The 19724-nt window shown below is 43.4% G+C and overlaps 1 protein-coding gene and 1 long non-coding RNA gene across 4 annotated transcripts in view; both read left to right on the forward strand.

The window, feature by feature from the left end:
- LOC110359085 (uncharacterized) overlaps positions 1-6485 on the forward strand; it is a 66540-nt gene extending 60055 nt beyond the window's left edge. Inside the window, exons 8-9 of one of the 2 annotated variants that reach the window (XR_010474937.1) lie at positions 875-1078; positions 1547-6485. This is a non-coding gene — a long non-coding RNA (uncharacterized LOC110359085). Of the gene's footprint in view, positions 1-874 lie in introns of both variants that reach the window. The other variant, XR_010474938.1, reaches the window with a different exon arrangement.
- Positions 6486-7429: 944 nt separating this feature from the next.
- The window catches only part of SYN2 (synapsin II), a 185017-nt gene continuing 172722 nt past the window's right edge, over positions 7430-19724 (forward strand). Inside the window, exon 1 of one of the 2 annotated variants that reach the window (XM_065074449.1) lies at positions 7430-7928. In XM_065074449.1, coding sequence (XP_064930521.1) covers positions 7558-7928 — 371 coding nt within the window. In that variant the 5' untranslated portion in view covers positions 7430-7557. The remainder of the gene's footprint in view (positions 7929-19724) is intronic. The other variant, XM_065074448.1, reaches the window with a different exon arrangement.

A 19724-nucleotide genomic window follows, 5' to 3' on the forward strand; every position in this document is an offset into this window, starting at 1 on the left:
TGCTGCATTTCATTTAGGATTGTGGTTTACAGTGTTTTATTCCTTTTCATTAGAAGCCAATCTTGCATTTATTTTTCACTGTTAACTGTGGTGTAGTTGATCTTGCATTTATCTGTTCAATCAACTAGAATAAGAGTCAGAACGGTAGGACATTCACGCTCGGAATTTTATAGCATAAATTTGCAGAAGAAAAACCTTAAAAAGCAGACCAAAGCAGTTCTGTGTCAATCGAATTATGTCTGATTTAGCTGGCAGACTTTTTGATCCTGGGACGCCATTCATGCACTCTTTGGCCTCGTATTTGCAGGATGAACATTCTCCTTATGTGTCATTGGGTGTTCTCTGATTAGGAAAATCCTCAGGTTTTAAGGGACAGAGAAGCACGTGAGTGTGTTCAGAGTGCGTGCGGCGGAGCTGGAGCCTTCAGCTCCGCTGCTCTGAGCAGATCAACGCGCTTTGGCTTCTGTACGTTTTCCACAGCGTTTTTTGTAGTATTCCTTGTTAACTTCATTCTTCAGATATCAAAGAAAATAAAGGTTTAAATTACCCAGCGGGGAGAAATACCATAAGTGAAGCCTATGAGGAATTTCTGTTTTTCTGGGTTTTAGAAAGACGTTTATTCTTCTTAGTCAAACTCTGATGTAACATCCGTTGTGTCTATACATTGCGTTTTTGTTCCTCGTAACATCTACTGTTTGTTTCTTTCCATAACGGTGTCTCTCCTCCGCGCTGGGAACGGGCCAAGTGTCGCTGCCGGGAGTATCCCTAAATACAGTATGCGGAGTTTGGAAACAGTTTGTTTAGAAAGATCTGTATTTGCTCATCTGCAAAACAGTAGATGTGTTTGATGAGTCGAGACTGCTCTCTGTTGCAGAAAATCTACAAATGAATGGATTTAAAACACGCTTGTGATTGTAAGAGGCAAAGCAATAAACTACGTGTTTCCGAAGTTCGTATACAGTGAGGACTATGGTTTCAAAAGAGTTTCTTCTGATATAAGAAGAAAGACACAAGAAATACAGCAGGTCATGCCGGCGTACCACATTTATGGCTGCATTGCTCTAGAAGTACGATGCCAGTAAGCAGTATTTTATATCTACTTTATATTATCACATAAATCTAAGATATGTATGAAATATTCCTCTTCTTTATACCCTCAATTAGTCAGTCCACGTGTGTACTTGTTGAATTTTTTTGCTATGAATTGTACTTAAATGTAGGTTTCTGTGGTTGGCTTGTGACATATTTGCAAGCTTGCCTTCAGCCTTTACAGAAGTTTAGTTGGAGTAAGGCTGGCAGCACTCGAGCCTTAATTACGTGGGGAAAAGTGCTTGAGGTTCCTCTGTATTTGTATCAATGTATTAAAAAAAAATCCTTGTAACAGAGTGTAGTGAACCAAGAATCAAATAACAGATATATTTATGAGTAGGAAATGGCAAGATAACTTAACGCTATTGTCACTGCAGATTTTGGAACAGAGGCAAATTATTTTAAGACTTTTATCTCTTGTAATTATTTATTTGCCCTGTGGTTTCCACTCATATAGATTGTAGCCTGTCTGCTTCTGCTACAGCTTATTCTCACGTCCCACGGAGAATTTGTGGAACTCCCTGTCACATCTCAGCGAGTGTTACCCACGACACCACTAGGCCTGTTCTGCACCACGAGCTCACCCACGGTCAGAGCTCGCAGAGGCAGCAGTCCAGTCTCTAAGTGATGATCTATTAAACAAATCCTCATGGGTTTTCTCCGTAAGATTCAACGAGCAGATGAGCAGAGGGATGTGATACCGAACATGGGGCTGTTTTGTTCTTTTCTGGAGTACTTTGTGGTTTCGGATTTCTCAGCAATACAGAACTGTTTGGTGTGCTTAGAAAATGTGAAACTACCAAAGGCCAGATGAATATTGCCTGAACTGATGTAAATAAAACAGAGAGCCCTTCTGTCTTAACACACTTACTTAACAATTCCGTGTAGCACCCTGCAAATATTTTCAGTTAGCATTTCAAGTTCCTGTTACTTTTTTTGTGAACTTGTAAATTAAAAGACTTCCCAACATGATTCAAAACATATGCAGGGAGGTATATCAGAAGAAACTTAATACCAAGGGAGCAGTCTAGGTGATAGAAATCTAGACATTTAAAAGGCCATCTGACAAAAACCAATTCTAGTTAATTTGTGTTCTCTGTTAATGTTCACAAATCAAAACATGAGAGCCCAGATTTGGGAAGGGAAGTTCAAGCTGGGTTTGTGTCCTTTCTCAAGCAACAACTGAGGCGGTTACTCCTCGGTGTGCCTGTTTCTGTCACATCTTCATATGGTTTAGCTGCACTTCTGCCACCTTGGACAACAAAGCGCAGGGAAGATCAGAAATGGAAAGCTGACATGTTTTTGCAGTGGGAGGTCGGGGAGGATTCGGTGAGGCTGTCTGATGGGACCGGGTGCGAGCGGGGCTGCTGCAGCGGGCGGGCGGACACCGGGGAGAACCGGCTGTGGCGCCTCCGGACAAGTGGGAGCTGGAAAATTTGATATACATTTCATATAAGCAGCACGAATGTCAGAATATAGAGAGGGATTAGCTTTTAAAGAAATGTGTCAGAGGTGAAACGTGAATTTGAAATCTGGACATTTAGAAATGTGTAACACTTAGTGAATTCAGCAAATCCATTTCCACACAAACATTTCTTTCACACTAACAGCACTGACGCAAGTGACTCCTTTAATGTTCATGAATCTTAGACTAATGTGATTACTGCAGCTATCCTACCAGTTGGTAAATGTCTTTTAAGGAAGAAAAATATTTAAAAACCAAGCTACAAATAAAGCATGGAAAAGGGTGTATAATGATATTACCAACACTGTGTCTGCTTAGTGGCTCAGATACGCCATTAAAGATGGGTGACATTGTATGTCACCTTAATATACTCTGTAACATCCATGGCACATAGTGAATATCCACTTCAGCCCATATGTCTGTTTTATTTTCTTTATGTGTATGTATTCTTTTTATCTCTGTAACAAATAAGTGCCATATTTCTATGGAGTTTGTAAGAAGATTTTTGATGACCTGCTAGCAGGGGTCTCGATAAATTATGAGGCTTTAAAAAAGCCTTGTGATGCTGGTCTCCGTGACATATGCTACAGTCCAGAAGAGTATTTTGTGTGTATGACTTATTTTCAGCACAGAGATTCTGTTTAACATTTGTAATGAAAACAGACCTAAGTGTCTGCCACTCCAGACCTGGTTCCGCTGTTGTTTGCCAGTGGTGTTCCTGCCCCTCAGATCCGGATTGTTCCCATTTCACAGGATCCCAGAATGTCAGGGGTTGAAGGGCCCTGGAAAGCTCATCCAGTGCAATCCCCCCATGGAGCAGGAACACCCAGATGAGGTTACACAGGAAGGTGTCCAGGCGGGTTGGAATGTCTGCACAGAAGGAGACTCCACAACCTCCCTGGGCAGCCTGGGCCAGGCTCTGGCACCCTCACCAGGAACAAGTTTCTTCTCATCTTTCAGTGGAACCTCCTGTGTTCCAGTTTGCACCCATTGCCCCTTGTCCTGTCACTGGTTGTCACCAGAAGAGCCTGGCTCCATCCTCCTGACACTCCCCCTTTAGATATCTGTAAACATGAATGAGGTCGCTCCTCAGTCTCCTCTTCTCCAAGCTAAAAAGACCCAGCTCCCTCAGCCTTTTTGGCAGGTCAGTGGTGGGGAAATGTGTACATTTGCTTTTCGAGGGTGACGGCTGCTCCTGCACCTTCCCCGGCACAGCAGCCGCTGGTTTCCTTCCCACCGAACGGGGTGCACAGACCTGGACCCAGCGCTGAACTGAACGCTTGGCATGAGTGGACACACGCCAAACACAAGTCACTCACATAACGAAACCTTTTTTCCTAAGGATGTCACATGGCACAAGTCCATGTGGCTTAGAACATGCACTAGCACACAAAATGCAGAGAAAATGCTTCCCATTTGTATTCTCTGTTGCTGTATGTACAGTATGATGTGCAGCATACAGGCTGAAATTACATTTAATGGAGAAAAAATGACTAATGACATTTTGGTAGACTTGCATATTTTTGTAGACGAATAGCTGATTAAATGACATATTGAATATTTTTCATTAAAATGTGTTGGATTCAATTGGCTCAAGTGACAGATATCCCCAGTTTCTAGCATGTGTAACTGGACTCTTTTAGTTTCACCACATAGAATTATCTGAAAGTTACTTCTTTAAAATGGTAATATAATTTTAAGTGGCATTTGACCAGCTTCAAGTTTAGTTTCACATTATAATAGCAAAAGAATATGAAATCAAATCATACTGGCACTAACCTGCCTGTAAATGCCTCTTATTATTATCCTTTTTTAACATGAATCCTTCTGTAGTTACTTCTGTGTTACTACCGGAGTGTAGCTGTGCTAAGCCATGACAACGTGTGCTGGTTCGGATGCTTCATCCTTTATTTTTTCTCTGATATTCTCTCAGTTTGCCAGCACAACTAATCCCCAGGAATTTGATTTTCATTCTTTTTTTCATTGTGATATCAGTGTTAGGAAACAAAACTGGATTTTAAATTGCTGTTGTACTCTGGCATGACATTGAGTCTTTTTGTCACTTAACGTACAAGCAGTTCAGTATTCTCACTTCCTAACAGACGTAATCATGTTGAATTATCTCACAGTTGTGTCATGAGTCGAAGTATCATGAATATCATTAGGTTGGACAAAAAGCGCTGTTCTCTTTCAGGTACAGTTTTACGTACCATTAAACAGAGCAAGCTCCCTCTAATATTCTACTGATACTCCTTGAACTAAGTTTCCCGATGCCAGGAACAACATGGAGAACTCTGCTTCTCGTTGTGTTCTGCACTAGGGACCGAGGTCTTTGAGACTTGGACCAAATTCAGTTGGCTGTTGCCTTTGTGCAGTTTTGGATTGATAAGGTGGTTACAGGACGTTTTTATAAAAATCTCTGAAGTCTAGCATTTGAGGACGATTGATCTGTAGTTTTTAAAACTGTAGTCAGTGCTGTGGTAATGTAAAGAGGTAAAAAGAAAAGAAAAAAAAACACAAATAAAAGACGCCAAACCCAAACCACCCCACAAAAACCAACCAAAAAGGAAGCACGAATTTCTGAGAAGATGCTTACAGAGAGCAGACGGTGCATTCAAAGTGAATCAAGTGTGTAAACTAGGAAATACCTTCTCTCCTGGCACTGTATGGAGCAGTAACAGGTGAACGAGGGCTCTGCGACTTATCCAAACATCTCACAGCCTGTGAAACAGGAACGTGCAGCTGTATCAGACAGTCCTGGCTGCAGTTACAATTAGAATCAGTCCATATAATAATTTAAGGAATTGCTTGCATGGGCTGAGGATGCACACAAAAGTACTATGGGTGGGAATTGGGTGTCATCAAGCAGAGAATGGAAGTTTTCCACACAACTATGTTAAAAAGGATAGATCTGGCTTCACTGAAATTTGAGCAGCCTGCCCACTCTGTTTAATCGGTTTATATTTCATTTTGTAGTAACAGATCCTGGCACTCACGTTGCTCCCTATCACTTGTTTGTTTCATTATGTTCATAGCAAAGAGCACTGAGGAGAGATTTCAGCCCTGTCACAGAGACCTGGGTGGTACTTTAGTTAACGTGCCCAGCCACGTGTAATACCGCCCAACCTGCTGTGCTCCGTGTGGCTCCGCAATCATTCGACATGTTCCTCAGTCTTGTAATTGTATCGTCTTTGCACGCGCAGTATCAGTGGAAACGGCACACGTGCCCTTCCTGTGGTGAAGCGCAGTGTTCTAACGCTGTCTGCAAGTGACTTGCTTCTGTGTCATGTGTTGTACGTGATCAAACTTGCGTTATCGTGCTTACATACAAGCTTTTCAGAAATACGAATAGCCCCGAGGTATCCTAACACTGACAGAAAATGATTCTCTGTAGATCCCACTAGATCTAAACGTATAGAGATGTAAGCGCAGCTCCACAGCTTGTCCAGCACGCAAGCTGCAGGCTGCTGGAGTGACAGGGACATTCCACCCGCAGTCATAGCCCGGCGTTGTTCTTATGCACATTTTCTGTGCCCTCCATAGAAAAAGCTGTGTCTGTACGTGGCTGTATTTTGCATATCTGTATTTTGCCTCAGCAGAGCGAACATTTGGCGCTCTACGGTCTTTAAAATGTCAGCATCTTCTAACGCTCTTAATATTTTACTTAATTTTCTGATAATATCATGAATGCTTCTAAATTCCGTGATTCATTAAAAAATCCATGCAGTTATATGTTTGAACGTGTGAGCTTCAAACTGTGCAAGCGTTAGTGCCGGGAAAGCGTTACCAGACCTCTGAAGGGAATTGCTGCATGAACGGGCCGTGTGTGATCTTAGAGCACCTGTTACATGTGGTACAGCCTGTAAAGATCAATTGCAAAATGATTTGTAATTATCTGCCTCTTGGATAAACGTGTATGTTGTACAATAAAGGCTGAGTGTGCATTTTATGTTAAAACACATCGTGATTATCCCAAAACTTGGGGGAAGAACTCAAATTACTCTTAAAGAAAGCCTGTAGGAAAATGCACCTGTAATTCTCCCTGACAATGAAAACTTGCCTGATGACACACAGCACTTCATCTTCATTAGACTGTACTTTATGTTTTTAGTTAAAAAAACCAAACAAACACCGAAGCTCCGCAGTGTTTTGAGTGTGAGGCTCCGCTGGCTCCGGGCTCCCCCTGGGCCAGGTTCGCAGCCTGTCCGCACACAAGGCCCTTCCCCGCAGTTTCCCGTTCACGGCGCCGCCATCCCGGCTGCGGGCGGCACTGCGCTCCGCTCCGAGCCCGCGGGGCTTGCGGGCAGACCACGGCATTCGGCGCCTCAGCTGTCAATAAAGCCTGCAGCTGTGGCTGGGCTGTCAGCTCAGTGCGCGGTGCGGTGCCCCGCCGCGCCCCAAGGCTGCAGGAGCCCGACCCGCTGCGGGGCTGCGGCTACACCAGGCGCCGCACTCGGCCGGAGCGGCCCCGCGGCAGCCCGCAGCGCAGGGCGGCGGGGAGGAGGGTTCGGCCCGCGGGGCCGGTTCCCTCAGCCCGGGCCCTTCCCGCTCCCCGTTTCCCTCAGCCCCGGTTCCCTCAGCCGGGGCCGTTCCCGCTCCCTGGGGCCGGTTCCCTCAGCCCGGCCGGTTGCCCCATTCCCGGTTCCCCCATTCCCGGTTCCCTCATTCCCGGGTTCCTCAGGCCGGGCCGTTCATTCCCGGGTCCCCCATTCCCGGTTCCCTCAGGCCAGGCCGTTCCCGGTTCCCCGTTTCCCGCTCCCCGGGGCGCGCGACGCTCCCGCCGTTTTCCCTCAGCCCCGTGAGCGCGCGCGCGCGCGCGCGCGCGCGCGGCTGGCGCCCCCTGGCGGCGGGCGGGAGCGGCAGAGCGCGCGCTGCCCGCGCTGCTGAGGGAAGGCGGCGGCGCGCGCCCCGGCCGGCAGTGGGGCTGAGACCGAGCCCGGCTGCGGATCGCTCCGCTCCGCCCGCCCCGCTCCTCCGCTCCGCAGCCTCGCCCGCCCGGCCAGATGATGAACTTTCTGCGGCGCAGGCTCTCGGACAGCAGCTTCATCGCCAACCTGCCCAATGGCTACATGACCGACCTGCAGCGGCCGGAGCCCCAGCAGCCGCCGCCGCCACCTCCCTCAGGCTCCGCGGCCCCCGCCTCAGCCTCCCCGGCCGCGGAGCGCCGGCAGCCGCCGCAGTCGGCGCCCCCTCAGCAGCCTCCGCCGCCGCAGCAGCAGCAGTCAACGGGCAGCAGCTTCTTCAGCTCCCTGTCCAACGCCGTGAAGCAGACGGCGGCCTCGGCCGGGCTGGTGGATCCCTCCTCCGCCGTCTCCTCGGCTGCCGGCAGAAAGTTCAAGCTGCTCCTGGTCATCGACGAGCCGCACACAGACTGGTAGGTGTCCCCGCGCCGCGGCGTGTCCCCCGCGTCCCGCTCCTGCCCCTTCCCCGGCCTTCCCCTCCCGCGCACTGCGGTTCTGTCCCCGCGGCCCGGCCCCGCTCCGCGCCCGCTCTTCATCCCCTCAGGCGCGGGCTCACCTGGGCGGGCGGCCCCGGGGCTCAGCGGCGGGACCGCGGCCGGGCAGTGCCACCTCCCCGGGCAGTGCCACCACCTCCCCGGGCAGTGCCACCACCTCCCCGGGCAGTGCCACCACCTCCCCGGGCAGTGCCACCATCTCCCCGGGCAGTGCCACCATCTCCCCGGGCAGTGCCACCATCTCCCCGGGCAGCGCCACCACCTCCCCGGGCAGCGCTCCCCGCCCGGCAGCCGCGGGGCCGAAGCGACGCGCTACGGGCTGGAAGATGGAGCAAAAAAACCCGCGAAGTCCCCAGCGCCTGACTAGGAATAAAAACGGTTTTCCATCAAAACACTAAATAAAACATGTTTACCGCCCTGAAAAAGCACCCACGGTGTTCTCTAGTGAAATAAAGCACCCGTGTACAGGTGCAGGTAGGATTTAGGTGTCTTAGGCACGAATTTCTGTTTTGAACTGCGTGTGTTCGTAGCGTTACGTGTGTTGATTCATATTTATGAGCGGGCTTGTTTTCGCGCAGGTCCTGCTGCTTCTGTTGCAGCGTCTGAAATGCATGTTCGGGTGAAGGTCCTTCAGGATATCGAGGACCAGCCCTCGGTTTTACCGTAGCCCTGTGAATTTGTGCGATTAGGTTAATGAACTCCGCTGGGTTTGTGTGGGGTGGGTGTTTTGCTTCCAGTATCGTAATAAAAAATGTGGGATTTACAGAACGTAAAACTTGTACATGGAGTCATTTCCTCCCTGCCTGGCTGCTGCCAGCAGGACAGGTTACAGCCTTTCCAGACCCGTTTATCACGTATGACTCTGCTGGGTGCTGTGCTGTATAGGAAGGATGCATGCCGATTAATCCTTCACTAATTTGCTTCCCTATAATGTATGTTTACACGTCAAGCTGTGAATCGTCTCGTTCACTGTTGCTAATTACAGTACAGAAGGTCTTAATAGTGCCTTCAAATAATACAACTAAAACAAGTATGTTTTTACGACACCAACATCATTCCGTAATGGATTAACGGATTGTGGGGTTTTGATTTGATTGTCAGCTTCTCAAATGTATATAGCCTTGCTGTCTAGATGCTGTGCACAGTTCTATGGCTTGACGTTTTAAAATGGTATTTTAATAAAATACTTAAAACAAAAACATAAGCCTTAATCTATAGCAAATATGTTAGAATGTTAAGATGACGTTAGCTATTAGATTTTTCAGGATTTTTCTTCTGTGCTTGATTTTGTGGTGTGTTTTTTTTTTAATGAAAAAAAAAGAAGGTTGTTGTATCTGCCAGACTAAGCCAGCCTCTGTACCTACGTCATGGAGATGCATCCATGGACACTGCTCACTGCCTTGCAGATACAGCTATTTATTTAATATTCTACAGTGCACAAATTTTTTCTCGGTAAATTAAATAACTGTAAATGTTCACGAAGTCTGTTTCTGGTAGAATTCTTCTATACCCACAGAAGCCTCCCTGTTTATTATAATCATGATATGTTTTACATATCTGATAAATGCACCTGAAATTAAGACAATCTGTCAGCAATAGCGAAGTTTTTAAAGCTGTGCATGGTGGATGCCCCAGCAGCATTCCAGGTAGGAGAGGAGATGCGGTCCAAGTAAACGCAAGGTTACTCATGCCTGCTTACTGCATTTTTTTTTCCTTCTCTCTCATACCATGTGACACGGATATGTAGTAGTTCTAGAAAAAACTGTTGTTTTACTGGCTCTTTCCCCTCAAAAAGGCTAGTATTTTTGTAACTGAAGATTTTAAAATAGGTTTTGAAATACATGTATATGTATATTCTGATAATACATGCAGAAAAGTTTGTTTCATGCCTTTGGAAGTAGGGGTATCCGTACTGACATATATTGAGCTGCTATAGAATCACAGAATCGACTGGGTTGGAAAAGACCTCAGAGATCATCCAGTCCAACCCTTGGTCCAACTCCAGTCCATTGACTAGATCATGGCACTAAGTGCCATGTCCAATCTCAGTTTAAAAACCTCCAGGGCCGGTGAGTCCAGCACCTCCCTGGGCAGCCATTCCAATGCCCAACCACTCTCTCTGTAAAGAATTGCTTTCTAATCTCCAGCCTAAATTTCCCCTGGCAGAGTTGAAGCCCATGGCCCCTTGTCCTGTTGCTGACTGCCTGGGAGAAGAGACCAATCCCCACCTGGCTAGAACTGCCCTTCAGGTAGTTCTAGAGAGTGCTGAGCTCAGCTCTAAGCCTCCTCTTCTCCAGACTAACCAAGCCCAGCTCCCTCATCCTCTCCCCATAGGGCTTGTGTTCAAGTCCCTTCACCAGTCTTGTTGCTATATGGGCTAAATATATTGACTATATGGGCTAAAATGGAATATGTATGATAATTTGAAAAAAAGAACAAACTGAAAGCCTAGGTCTGGCAATAGCTGACTTTGTGTGGTCCAGTGGGCACCGCCTGGCAGGATGCGCTGACACTCACTCAGTGAGACGGGGTGCGAGGAGCTGCTGCCAGGTGACACTGAACACCCCCTGGCAATGACAAGGAAAACACGACTGGACATCTCTCTGAGAGCCTCCTGAGAAACAGTTGCAGCTCATTTACGTTAATCCCGAGAGGAAGATGATATGCTGGGGGTTTGTTTTCATGATGTTTTGAGCTGCAGTGTGTTTGTCTTAAATTGAAAATGGATGTATTGCTTTTGGATGGCATTTTCAACTGAGGTAAAAGAATTTCAGTCTGGATGACACAGACATCCTACTAACACAGCCTTCTCTTTAGCAAGGGCCAGAGGAAGCATTAAGCACCTTCTTCTGTCAGCAGAGGACATTGCCTCTTACCTCTAGTATCAAAACGGCATTTTGTTTTGTAATGTATTTTATTTCTAGTAGAGATTGACTCATACTTGAAGTCTAAGATTTAGTAACCCGACATAATTATTGTCACTAATGGCATCATATGGGATATTCTACATGTAAGAAGATGCTCAGTTGTTGTTTGGATTTTTTTAATCTTGATCTCAGTGGCTTATCTTGCCTTAAGAAGTTTGTCCTATTACAAGTTTTGAAATCCTCCTTCTAAGATTCTTTACTTTTATGGCATAGGATAGGGGCAGAATGGGACAATTAACTTATTTGGACTGATTTTTGTATTTTTACCACGTTATATGATCTGACTTCTTAAGGAAAGAGGACAAATGCCATCATTATGTCAAACTTTCCTCCTTTTTGCAGTAATGCTCTCAATTAAACATGTGTTAGAGCCGTGAAAGACAATTCTTTTCTCACAGGTTCTTTGGAAACTTGCAGTTACATAGACGAGACCTCTGAGGGCTTCTGCCACAGGCAAGACTACTAATAGTTGGTATCAAAGACTTTCTACCAGCCCGCGGCTTTATGTCTGCCTTGGTGGCAAGCGTAGGGGAAAAAGAAAACAGGCTGAAGCTTGTTGTCAACCCCTAGAGACATATCCGTGACAAGCGGTCATTGCTGGTTCTGCTTCTCATGGAATGCTCTCTCTCGGTCACTTTGCATGATAAATGATCCTTTGGTCCAAAGGTGAAAGCCAGGCATCACTTTTGCCAATTTGAAACTTTCTGTCGTTCTGGAATATCACTGCAAAGAAGGGGTGGCCTGCAATGCAAAAGCTCCTTCAAATGGAACAGCGCCAATCTTCAGAAAGCTAATTTTATTTTCTGGCCTGTTCTTCATGCATTTTAATGTCAGCTTTTTTTCCACCTGCAGCTGCATGCTGAGCAGACATTTTCAGTACCTTCACTCATGTCCAGAAGCCTGTTCTGAGTTAATACATCTAGTTGAGAACCTTACAAGGTATTTAAAGATGTAATGGAAAACTGCCTGATTTACAGATGCTTCATGGATCGGTTGGAGAGGGCAAAGCTTCAGGAACCACTTGTTAGGCTTAATAATGATTTTTTGCAATAGACTTCAGAGATCGTTTTACAGCTTTAGGTATCTTTTTGATATCTTTGCAAAAGGAGGAAATTAGGAAGTAAAAGAACTTGTTCAAGGTCATCCAGGAAGTTAGTGACAGAGCCAAATTAAAACGTAGGCAACTTGCTTAACCTTTTCTTTTAATGCTCTTTTCCAAGCAACTGGTCTGCATTAAGTGTCCAAAGATTTCAGCTAGATAAGTTTATTTTAAAATGTATTTAATTTCCTCAGAAAACAACCTTTTTGTTCTGTATACAAAATGTTCTGAATATTCATTGCTGAACAAGCAATTGATTAGGGGCCATACATCAGTGGCAAGGTGCCAAAGTGCTGTGTATATAGATCATTAACTTTATTGAAAGCTTATGTGTCATATTTAGAAAGCTGTTTCAATGTTGAAACGTAATTATTCCTTTGTCTGTTTTGTGCTTTAAAGCCTGAATATAAGAAATGTTGGCAGTAGTGATGAAACTATAAAAAGAATCAAGTGGAAAAATTTTGTTCTTGTAATTTTAAGCACAAATCTTGTTGTAAGTACCGGTACCTTTCCCCCTCGCCCCCAAGAATTATGCCTTTCTTGTAATGTTTACTGCCTTAGTAGTTAGTCATCTTGTGACAGGCCAAGAGATAATTTCCAAGTGGCTGGGACAAACGCTATATGAAGAGCAAACTTTCTGTTTTAAAATTACTGAGTCATTTATGGATAAACATTGCTGATCATAAATAGTTTTAATATGAACAGTATTGTTGTAGTGCAGAAGAACGCTGGTTTATGATACAAAAATTTACTGAAGCGAGCAAAATTTTTTTTCCCCATTTATTAGAAGTTGGAAAACAGTTTCACTTAAAAATATGTGTGCAGTTGTTTTATATAGGGATGTAGGGGTAACTGCCGAACGACCTGCACACGCCCATGAAAACTCATTGCAGTTTTTCTGTTCGGTAGGGATGGTGCAGTTGTGCATAAGTAATTAGTATTTCCTAACTTCAGTTGAACTGGAAGCCACAGCGTATAACAGGGGGGGAAACCCAGCGCAGGGCCAAACGTGGAACCAGCGGTTGTTGCCCAGAGGGGGTGGAAGGATTGTGTGGGGCTGAGGATGAGCAGTTCTGGAGAGGGGGTCGAGGCTAGGGACAGCTGAGTCGCACAGGTACAAGGAGACTGATTGTTACAAAGGTCTTAGCTGGTAAGACTGGCCAGGTGGCCAAGTGTAGATCTTTGCCTTCAGGCAACGAGTGTAAAGAAACAGTAATCTTAACAATGTATTTTATATAGGGGAAAAAGACATACAATAGACTACTTTAATTCATTTTAAATACTAATTTAGAGCTGCTGCGCTTTTTGCAACAAGAAGCTCCTAATATAAAAGGAAAAGCAACCTTGCCTTCGGCATAACACTGTAATCTTTCAAAGAAGGTAACAGGTTCCTTAAAACCCCTGAAATTGAGCAAGAGTGATAAAGATTTTACTTTGGTTTATCTTTAATTTTTGTTTCTTGTGAAAGCTTCACATTTTGAAACTTTCTTTGTGAGAAGTTTAATCTGAATCTTAAAAACAAAATGGATATGTTGCAGTCTAATTCTAGTTATGGCCTTTAGACTGAGGTCCTACTCCAGAAAGGAGCTGGCAGCCAGATTTTACACTAAGGCATGTGCTTGACAGTGTTTTACAACCAGGTAATTAGCTCAGTGCTACATCCCAGCATGCTGCGGTTCCCAGCTCTGCATTAGCACTCTCCATTTCTGCAATCAAAATAGCAGCGTAATTCACGGCCAGCTATGGGCACGAGCTGTGGCTGCCATGGCCACCAGCAGCACGGCTCTGCGCTGGCACACAGGTGAAACGAGGTGAGTTTCTGCAGAGCGAAGGAAAGCTTATTTTGAGCTCTTCCTCCTCATGGCTCGTGGATGTGTTTTTCTGAAGGGCTGCAGGCACAGCTCGCTGAGCCATGTTGCTTGTCTTCCTCTGGTTTTTTGGTATTAAGTTCATGCTGGGCAAGAACATGGACAAGGACATGGAGCTGAAATAACTGCAGTGTGTAATGTAATGTGTTAACAAATCTGAATTTGTAGCACACAGCAATCTCGTGCAAGTTGTATTTCAATGCTGTTCTCTGAAATGGCCATGCGATATAATTCTGCACCACACAACACGTGTGCTAGTATTTTAAGATGATTTAAGAAAAAATTGCAGAGCTTTTTTCTACCTACACTTCTGTCATGTGTAATACTTGGCTCTATTTGTATAAATAGCAAAACACGCTACATTCTTCTGGCTGACTTAGTGTATATGAGATGCTGACTACAAATTTGGGCAGATTGTAGCTGGTTTAATCCCCTGTCCTGTCCCTGTCCCCTGTGCTCAGAATACAAGTGAATCTTTGTTTTTGCCTCCTTTATCTCTGAAGAGACCACAGAAACTGCTCTGATGCTTAATGAAACCTATAGTAACATGTTTAGCTGAATAGGTAATATATATTTAAAAGAGTTTGCATTTTTTTTTTCCTAGTTTTCCTTAATGGAAAGGAAATGGAGAAATGGGCAAGGAAATAATTAATGATTTTCAGATAGGTATGTTTTGATTTTAGATCTAAGTGAAATAAGAAATTGTACGTACAGTCTAGTCAGAATTTAGTAATTATTTGCCAGTAGCAAATTGTAATCTGTTGAAATACAAACAAAAGGTTATTAAAATTTATATTATTAGACTTCATATTGTTCATCTTGAAAAAGTGTGTCTAGAGGTCTGACTGTATTTTGAGCTGTCTCTGCTTTAAATGGATGTTATTTGCCATTCTGCAAACACTATAGGACACTGCAAGACTCTACACATTTCTGTTGAAACCGCGTTTCTCCAAAAGATTGATGCTGAATATTCTCACAGTATCAATACATTTTTGAATTAGTGACTTCACAGTATGCAGTTTCAGTACCCAGTTCTTAATAGCACCATGCGAGTCACCCACACAAGTATTCACATGCAATATCCCATGATTTGATCACCTTTAGGTCTTCAGCCAGCCTACCCATTGTGAATGCTCTGAACTACAGAAATGTGTTATCCCTGTCATTGAAACAGACTGATGATTGGGATTTTATATGTTTGTAGATGAAACAGACTGATGATTGGGATTTTTATGTGTTTGTAGATAAGATACACTGCAATCTGTGTTAAAAATGTCATAAGACTTTAGGCAAATCTGTGTTTTGAGTATAAACTTGTGTCCGAGGAAGAGAACAACGAATACCAGTGAGTCAGGTTTGGATGCAGGAGGATTCTAGACCTGGCTGGATGAACACAGCAGCAAAGGGTAATTACAAGTAGGTGGAAAAGTTGTAAAGAATGGAAAAAAGTAAATTAGCAAAGCAAGCTATGTCATAAATGACAAAAAGTGAACCAATAAATGATGAAGTAAATATTACCTGGAATAATGATGGTGCTTCCAAAGGTGAGGCTACTTGTGGAGTGAAAAAGATGTGTAATGAGGTGATAAGACTTTGCAGACGCCATGGGTGGAAGGACAGTGCCATACCTTAGTCTAGAATGCAAAATACTTGCTTGATTGCACTGCTGCTTTTCTTAATTAAACAGCTTTATCTGTGCTGAGTCAGACTTAACTTCCCAGAGGAAAGCTACTGTGCTTTCAGCCAGACAGCCGGAGGAGAGAGGTGATGGGCATTCATGGTAACGTCAACTGGAGACTAGTTTAAGCTTCTGTGAAAAGTGAAAAGACTCTGACCATTTTGCAATACCCACTTCCACTGCAAGCGTGTCCCTGCCTGGCAGAACCAGAAATATTAATGAACTCTTGTTGACAAATGCACTGATTCCCAACAAATCTTGCAAATTTCAGTGGGATTCATTTAATTAATGGGTGGGTCCAGTATCAGTGCTGAAGAACTTGAAACTTCAGGTTTTGAGGAACCTTTCTATGTTTTCTGCACACTGCAGTTATCTTCATCCCTCTTCCTGTGCGTCTGTGATTGAAGTAGGTAGAAGACACAAGATGTCACAATGTTGTTGCTCAAGTGCGGCTGGGAAGGAGTGTGAACAATGTTCTCTTCATTATTTTCACCTCTGAAGACCTGTGTTTGCTTGGTCTCAGCCCATTTTTTTGGTAGGCTACTGTGACCTCGTCATATGAGAGGCAGGAGAATAGAAGTTCTTTCCTCCCTCTGTGAAAATTAGGGATATAGTCCCAGCTTGTGCAGACAGAGGCTGAGTGTCCTTTTCCTGTTTTCCTTAAAGTGAAACAAAAAACCAATGGTGAGCTGCTTGGTGTCACCTTCCAACCAAGCAAGGAGTGGGAATAAAACCATCTCATGCCACCATCAGCCAGCCAGGTGCCAGACGTTGTTACAAAAGGCAGGTTTGGTCCAAGCATTCAATGCACTGTCTTCCAGCTTTTTGTAATGGCCGGTCCATGTTTGAACTTGCTCAAATTGACCATTTGATCTCCACAGTCCTATATCTGATTGGATATTGGTGTTTATAATGCAGCATTGATTGCTAGTAGGAGTTATTATTATTAAAAATACATGCATTTCCTTGAATTTTTATCAGGTGATTAAAATAATTAAAAATATTATCAGAGCCTCAGATAAAATCTTTTAAATATCTTAATTCTGTTCTAAAGCACCCACATGATTTGATACAAATGAATAGATTTATTCCATTTAATGAACTGTTCCTATGTATAGATTATACCATATTAAAATATTTTATAAATGTATTACAGAGAAGTAGACTAAATGAAAATGATATGACTTTTAAGAAAAAAAAAGCTATAATTTCTTGTCCTAACCCCCAATTTTTTAAAATCATGCCTTTGCAGAAATGAATTGTGAGTGAATAACCATTAGAGAATATCGCAATGAACAGTTAAAAATCTAGAGTTTTTTCTTTAAAGGTGTAATAGGTACAGGTTCCAGAGGACTATTCAAAACCGTAATAGGCAGTTGTTTCCACTGCTCAAAGTGATGATAAGTTAAACTGTGTCAGCAGTGTGTGCTGCCTATTGCAGACAAGGCTTCTGGCCCAACTGGGAGTAGAGCCCAAGTTGTACTTGTGTGTGGATGTGCCCCTGTCTCTAGGAGTCAGAAGTGCCTGCGTTCCAGTCACTCCTGAGCAGGTGTTTCAGAACTGAGTGCAAGTTTAGATACTCTTTCCGTGGGTGTATGAAAAGAAAGTGGTTCTGTTGGTCAAGAAGTGCCTTCATCTCTTCATGTTAACCTTCCAAATCTACTGCTGTTTATGAACCATTGTCTGTTTTTGCTGGATTGCCCGGCTTGCAGGGGCTGAAATGTGCTGAGCTGCACGCCTACCAGATTCTGTTGATCACCGTGGCAGAGCCCGTGTTGTGATAATGTTGACTTCTCACAGGAGAAACCAGGGGAGAGTGTGTATGTGGAGGATAAAAACAAGCCTGGGAAGGAAAAGTGGTAGTTAAAAAGTCTCTTATGATTTAAAGTGAGTTCCGAAAGAGAAAAAAAATGGTGCTGATCTCTTACTTAAAAAGAAGGCAGCAATGTGACATTCTTGTTGTATTTGTATACGTATATCTATGCCTTAACTTCCGTTTTGTTCTGTTCAACATTGTTTATTACTTCTGACTTTTTACTAATAAAAACTGATTATAATTCTACTGAAACAACACAGATTTACTAGATTAAACTCCAATATGAGAACAGTCACAGTCTGTTACGTCCCATATTTTGTTTAAAGGTATTAGGATGGCTCCAAAGAGGAAGATTCAGCACTATTTACTACCTCTTAGCTTTCTTCAATGATTTGTTTTGTCTTGAAGATAATTTGCAATGAAAGCTTTCTACGTATATGCACATTTTAGTGTGGTTCATCATTAAGAAAGCTTTAAACAAAGATTTCTTTCCTTTCTAGGACCAAAAAATGGTTAATATTAGAAAAGCTGTCATCTTAGATAGGGGATTCTGGAAGGGCAATGAAAAGGTTTCATCATAAGGTGTGATAAGTCAAATTCTACTGAGTGGCAATATGATTACATAATGTGCTGTGACTACAGACTTGTTCTACTTAGTGCTTGTTGTCTTAGCCATCTACTGTTTGAGGTAAATAACAATTAATAATTATTAATAATTGTTGCATACAATATACATTAATAAATGCCAATAGTGTTTATAGTAGCACTTTTACAATTTTGGAATAAAATAATATTTGAAGTATTTGAGATGAGGTTTCAATAGGCAGCCGTTACAATGAAAACCACAACAAAAAAAGTTGTTTTAGTAGCGATGCGCTAGCGTTATGAAGGGTGTATTTGGTGTATGTGTGCATATATGTATTTGTATGTATAATTTATTTCTAAAGAAGAATTTGTAGGGATTTTCACTGATGGACATTGTCCAGAATGCTAATTCTTCTGTGGTTGTGGTTTTCTTGCTCTGGTGCTGTTGGGTTGCAGTGCAATAAGAGGAGGCTCTTCCATTGTGCCATCAGATGCCACTCAGCAGGCTGGAGAATCTCTTGTATGGGGTGTGATGGTAGAAGAATGGGATTTAGAGAGTTGGTATTTTGTATGAGGTTGGACTCTACCTAAATTATTTTCGTTGGACTCACGTTCTAGAATTTTTGTGCTGATTCATTGTCTTACTAAGGAGGAAATGTCTGGTGTGAACGAGCAGCAATTCAACATACAAGAGGGTAAGATTAATTGTCTTGCCAGTAGTAATGCTTTAGAGGAGTCGAAAGACACACTAATGTAAAGTATAATGACTGTGTATTAAGGTTTACATTCTTTCTGTTAAAATAACTTGCACTGGACTGGTCTTTGTTCGTGAAGCGCATGGGTAGAAGCAGAGGGCAGGTCTGTTCTCGGGTTGGTGAGGAGCCCTCCTTTGCCTTGTGGGTCTTGCAGTGGCTGGGAGGTTTTGTTTGCCTGTTTGCTACGAGTCCTTTCCAAAAAGTTAGGCAGCTAAGGATGTTTTTAGGTTGCTGTTGTGTTTTTTTGGTTTGCTTTGTTTTTCTCCGAGCGGTGTGACCCATTGTAAGCGCACACTTGAGATCCCCAACCCTTGGCTGCTGGGTGGTGCTTTGGTGACCCAGCAGGTCCCATGTGGCCCTCAGAGCAATATCCTCCCTCAGAGTGAAATGAGATGTTACTGCGTGATTGCTTTAGCAGGGGAATTATCCAGGTCCCTTGGGAACAGTGTCCGTGTACTTCAGGAACTGGACTCTGGGAAGCTTTCGATGTAGAATAAACACACCTGCTACTGTTATTCTGAAACCCAGGCACTGTGATTTTTGCACTGTAACAATGTAATTAAATCTGTATTTTCTGGTTTGCTGTGCTTGAGGTAGTTTGTTATTGGGCTAATGTAGGCTTGTTCCTGAGCATTTGTTATTCGTTTCTTATTTGTTTGATTTAAAACAATGCATTTATGGTGCTTCTGTGGAAGAGAATTCCAGTACTGGTTTCAGCCTTTGAAAAGAACATGTGGCAAACTGCTATCTGTCAGTCATGATAGCACGAGAACTTGTGTGTATAACTACTTAACAAACACCAGCGTAAGATTTAAAGCACTTGGTACTTCATTTAAATGCACATTTCCAGTTTGTGGATTTTCATATGACTGTTTGAAAGGAAGCAAACCTAATTGATATTGAGAAAACATGTATTTTTGAGGGACAAACAGTAATTCTAAAGGAAAGTTCTGTAGCTTTTCAAATATGTTAGCAGGGTTCTTGGTA

Source organism: Columba livia, chromosome 10 (assembly GCF_036013475.1).
Source record: "Columba livia isolate bColLiv1 breed racing homer chromosome 10, bColLiv1.pat.W.v2, whole genome shotgun sequence".
NCBI lineage: Eukaryota > Metazoa > Chordata > Aves > Columbiformes > Columbidae > Columba > Columba livia.